General features: G+C 45.4%; 1 protein-coding gene across 4 annotated transcripts in view; it reads right to left on the reverse strand.

The window, feature by feature from the left end:
• Positions 1 to 1,045: 1,045 nt before the first annotated feature.
• The window catches only part of ppm1bb (protein phosphatase, Mg2+/Mn2+ dependent, 1Bb), a 12,382-nt gene continuing 7,823 nt past the window's right edge, over positions 1,046 to 5,604 (reverse strand). The window contains exon 5 of one of the 4 annotated variants that reach the window (XM_010777660.1): positions 1,046 to 1,737. In XM_010777660.1, the coding sequence (XP_010775962.1) occupies positions 1,708 to 1,737 (30 nt within the window). In that variant the 3' untranslated portion in view covers positions 1,046 to 1,707. Of the gene's footprint in view, positions 1,738 to 3,903; positions 5,340 to 5,604 lie in introns of those variants that run through there. The other 3 variants (XM_010777658.1, XM_010777659.1, XM_010777661.1) reach the window with 3 other exon arrangements.

Here is a 5,604-nt window from a genome sequence, read left to right on the forward strand (position 1 = left end):
TGTACATGACTGACACCTTGTGGTTTAATTTTTACCATGCATGCAACAGCATGGTGCTGGTATTGTTTTCAGCAGTGTGTGTGGTGTGGTGTGTGTGTCTTACGGCATTCCTGCTGGGAAATAAAAAGCTTTTTGCAGCTATAGTTTTTGCAGTGTGGTTAACTATACCTCCAGTCCTCTTGATCTGATTGATCCCTGAATCAGGTACGGGCCTCTGAGGTGAAATAAGAAAAGGCCTCTGGGTACGTACCCAGCTTCCAGAAATCGACATTACCCTCATAATAACAGCAGCACCACTTTGATCCTTGGGCAGTGTATTATTATTTCATATATAGGACGCTTTCCTGTAATCAAATATGAGTGCAATCAAACAACAGCAATACAAACATTACCAAGTGGCAGTCTGAGAACCAGGAACACGGGTTAAAACAGGGGTTCACTCCACTCTAACATAGCGAGCAGCTAGTACCTCATGGACAACATTATCAAAAAAAAAAAAAATGTTCCTCTGTCAGGACAGTCCCTGCCGTCATGTGTCATTTCAACCATGAAGGTGGGGAGGGAGGTAGGGGAAGCACCCCTTTGACCCACAACCCTCCTGCCCCTTATCCTTCTCAGGAAGTCCAACCAAGTGATACAACACCCCCCCCCCCCCCAAGAGTCCCACTTGCACTCGGTCTCTTCAGTGAACGAAGATAACCTCCCATTTAACCCGACTCATGGATTACCATCGTCATCCTAAATTGTATCATACACAACAACAAAAAAATCCAAAATAGATTCACCTTCTCACACCGGCAGGAGCCAATCAGAAGTGCAGAGGTCTTCGGTTCAGTCAGTCCAACCAATGGTTGTCGAATCCGGGTCGACTAGAAAAAACCCACGATAGCTGTACATGTGGAACCAGAGGTCCCCATGGCAGTGCCCTGCGAAGCGGCACACATCAAATACACAGGTGGAGTGGGAGTGGGTTTGGGTTTGTTTGTTTCTTTTTTTAATGGTTGTTTATGGTTGTTTGTGTGTTTGTGTGTGTGTGTGTGTGTGTGTTTCATCTTAAGAGGGGAGAACGCATGGTGTTGGCAATATTACGACGCAGTATGCACAATAAAGAAAAAAGTCCAGGAGATAGAAGAATCACAAGTCTTTAATCCACCATCTGTCTTCTCTTGGCCCTCCTCCGAAAAAGAAAGCAAAAAAACACACACACACACACAAAAACACACAACCAACACACACACACACAAACACCACACACACACACACACACACACACACACACACACACACCACACACACACACACACACACACACAAGGTCCTCATGTCATTGTGAAGTCATGTGTTCAATGTCAACATTCAAGAAAACAAAAAAACAAACAAAAAAATACACCCGAATGGTAAAAATCTCTACCATCACAATGCTTTCAGTTCATAAAATCTTGAAATTTCTGAAAAGTGATTTTTTTTTGTTTTCCTCCAGGTTTAAAGCAGTATGCATGTGTGTGTAGTTGTTGTCGTCGTCGTCGTCCCACTGCTGCAAACACACACACACACACACATGCACAACCAACATACGCACACTCACGCACTCCAACACACACCACATGTCCTCTTTTTAGTGGAGAAAGACATGGCGCAATGGAGAGACACTCCTCCTTTGGGCGGATGCACCGATCACCAGGAGGAGACGGGGGGTCGTTTCCACGGCTACCAGGGGTCTTCCAGCTCACCGGCACTCTGAGTGAGTGAAAAAGGAAAAAGATGGGAGGTGTGGGTTAGTTGTATTGTTGCTGCGTCTTTCACTGCGCACAGAAGTAGAGACACTGCTCCTGATGCCCTTAAACAATGGCAATTTTTGAACCTCGCTGCCCCTCTTATCTACCCACATTGAATGGATAATGGTGAAAGACAGTGACATTCCCCTGCCCAGCCTGTACGTTAACACAAGCAGAACCCAGACCTCTGATGACTCACCTTGCGGAGAATCACGAGGCCAACTGTCAGACTGAAAAACAGGGGGGGAGAAATGGAGAGTCCCTATAGTCTACGCAGCTCCCCCTCCGCTCGTGTCGCCGCCAGCTCATGCAATGCAGCGGCAGGCTTTTATTTTGCTGCTATTCTTTTAATGGAGACGACAGATTAAAATGTCTTTGAAGCAGCTGAGATGAAATTACGGGTCGAGGCTACGGAGCTAAAAGCTGACAGAGGAGGGCGAGAAGGTGAGGATTTTATTTTCTGCTAGAACTTCTACACAGAAACAATAACAGCATATTCAGTATAGAAAGAGACACTACAGCCCTCAATCAAATGCCTCCACTTTACCTTGGGATCTGAAGATTTCTTGGGCGACATAAAACACATTTTGATAGGGAGAATATGATTATTGTATGCCTAATCACAACCCTAATCTACACATGTGTAAGGTTTGAAACATGTGCAAGACACAAAGGGACAGCAGTACATTCAGATTACAGAGAGATACTCTTACACACACTGGACACAAATCATAGCATTATACCTCAAACCATTTTTATTTGTTCATTTGTCATTTTAAAGTGTGTGGGACTCATTTGGCCCACGTAACCACATACAAATACAACTCATACAAACACGCATACATACATACGCGCAGTGTTTAGCATAACCTCCCCTCCTATAGTTAAGTGCCTTAGATATTGTAAGGATAAGTGCAGTGCATGCATTACACTGGGTGCTAGGCTTTATACAGACTGTCAATAACATTCCTCTAGCTGCTATCACAGAAGAATGAACACTGCAGGTTCGGTCTGTTCTCTAACTTTCACAATGACGAAAGACTTGTGCTGTTTTGAAGAGACGTTGTCATAACCTGTGAGGAATGGAATATACTTTGTGTGGGATTTAATCAAGCTGAAACACATCCTGCCAGGGTTCATACCAGCGGCTGTCGGCATGAACAGTGGGAACCTAATGAAAACCTGCTTCATTAAAACTTCAGCTACACAGAGAACTGAGCGCAGGTACACAACTCTCTCCCATTAAGCCTACAGTGGGGTTAAATGCTATAGATTTTAGCCACGCTAGCTGTGACTCTTTAGGGATGTAACGTTAGCCATGTGTTGGGAAAAACGTGTGAGCCTGAGTATGTAGTCAAAAAAACAAACATATTGTTACCTGAAGCATGATTAGTTAGTATCTATAGTGACTTTCTATGTGTGACGATATCTGCGGTCCCTCCAACAAAAACATTTGAAAAACTCAACACCAATGACTCTTTCGGAAATTGTGACCTTGTTAGTCAAAACATACCATAAACTTTATTAATACAAACTTATTTAGTTTTGTAGAAAGAAAACTAGAGCGGGACATTGCTCTTGAGTTTTTTTTTCAAAGGAATTGTTGGGCCCTTTATATTCAACAGAAGTCTACAACAAAACAATGTTTATTGCTAAAAAAACACTATAGGTAAGAGGAGAAATATGTGTTATAATTTGGGGGGAACTGTCCCTTGACCTCAGGTTCAGTTCTACAATTTCGCTTTTTCTTAAAGATGAACCTTGTCAGAATAGCTGCACTGTGCATTGAGATGAATGCTAATGAAAGCATGTAACCAATGCTAACATTAGTATTCATCCCAAGCTCACAAGTTAAAGAACTGATATCAAAAAGTAGTTTTCTGATAAAGCAGGGATCATCAACATGTGCCCCAGTTTTCATTAAGGGCTCATTCCTAACCTGAGCAGGCAGCATTTAAGAACACAGCTTCCCTCTGGGACGGGGCTATGCCAACAGAGGCTAGGATTTGCTGACAGTATTACAGCTAACACTGACAAAGATGACACAGCCAGTACAAAGGTTGATCCATGTCACACGATGTAGAGCAATAAATCACACACTGTACAAACTAAACCCTTTTTTATTTAATCCCTCCAACAGGTAACTTTTCCGCTGTGTAATGAGCATTACAGCCTTTGAGGGTTGCTACAGTAGCGTGGCTCTATACTGTACTTAAAGCCTAATTCTCATTTAAACAAACATTTAGTCACCTATTTGAGTTTTACTGACATATACAGGAACATATTTTGACCTTTATGTGGTTGTGAGGCAGCGTAATAAATGTGGTGATGTGGAAATAGGAATATGTGGTGATGGAATGATCTAAATAAAATGCCGTTCAAACTACAAGTGTCCCACTGTGGTTTAACTGCACGGTTTTCCTGTATCCGGACTGGTTTGAACAACCTAACATCGCTGAGCTGATAAACGGGCTAACAATCAATAATCACCCACTACCAAATTTATTTTTGAAATTACAGTAGTGATGATTGGTTGGACTCACTCAAACCCTTGCAGACACACGTACACACACATACATACATAAACGAAAAAGAAAGTGTGTTCTGAGTCTGTAGAGGGAGTTGGCCTGGAGACAGTGCAGTGTGTTGAAACACAGCTGGAGATCTCCTCGCCTTTTCTTTGTCAGTACGTCCACTGTAAGCAGGTTTGGGGGGTGAGGCTCGGGGGAGGGGGGGGGGAATCAGCCAGAAGCCATTACTGGTAAAATGTTGGCCATGGAGTGCAAAGTTCATTTTTTGCTTCAGCAGCCACTTTTTAATGTAATAATAATAATTTGTTATTGATTATTTCCTAAATGTCTAAACATCAGTGTGTAAAAGTGTCTGGCAAGTTTAGGGAGTCCAAGCTGAGGCGGTCAGAGGACAGGGGAGGGAGGCAAAAGAAAAAAGCCCTCATTAGGAGGAAGGTATGCAAGTGGCTCGGAGACAGAACTTGAATGGACAGAAGGGCCGTTTTTTTATTTCCTTTGCATTATAATATACTGAAATATTCATGAGCATGGTAGCTGTAGTTGTGCAGACCATGATGGAGGCCGATGTGTCCATTTAAGTTCTGTGGTGAAGGGAAGGAGGAGAGGTCGTAGCACAGCTGACTAGGGCTCTGGGGTCGGGCTGGGTTGGAAGGGGGGGGGTGCTCAGTCAGAGGAGGGGTCGGACTCGAGGGCGGGCGCATCTTGGCTGGCCTCCGGCTCTGCAGTGGCGGGTGAGGGTGGGGGTGACCGGGGAGAGGGAGGGGAGGCGGGCTGCTGTTGGCCGTTGTTGTCGCCGTCTCCGGGGGTCCTCCTTCCCTCCCCCGCCCCCTCCGCCGCGCTTTCCCCCCGCAGGGTGTAGGTGGCGAGGGACTCCTCCAGCACCGACTGATACTGCCCCCGGTGGTGCAGGCGGAACTGCCGCAGAGCCTCCAGCAGATGAGCCGCCGTGCTGCCACCTCCCTCCTCACTCTCCTCCTCTCCCCCCGCACAGGCCTGAGGTGACACGCGCCAGGGGTCAGACTCTGCAGGCACGCTCCACGGTCAAACACACACACAGACACACACACAAACACACACACACACACACACACACACACACACACACACACACACGTACACAAACAAGCAACGGCAACAAAACTCACATCATTGGCACAGAATTATCTGCTACACACTAGCGTGACGACGTCTGAGACATTCTTGCACCAGTCGGACCAGCCCATGCAAACGCTGCCTCTGACCCTGTGACCAACAACCCTTTGTGATATTCGCTGTATGGTGTAACAGAGGGGGGGGGG

The sequence above is a fragment of the Notothenia coriiceps genome, unplaced genomic scaffold (assembly GCF_000735185.1).
Source record: "Notothenia coriiceps isolate Sejong01 unplaced genomic scaffold, NC01 NC01_scaffold00018425, whole genome shotgun sequence".
Taxonomy (NCBI): domain Eukaryota; kingdom Metazoa; phylum Chordata; class Actinopteri; order Perciformes; family Nototheniidae; genus Notothenia; species Notothenia coriiceps.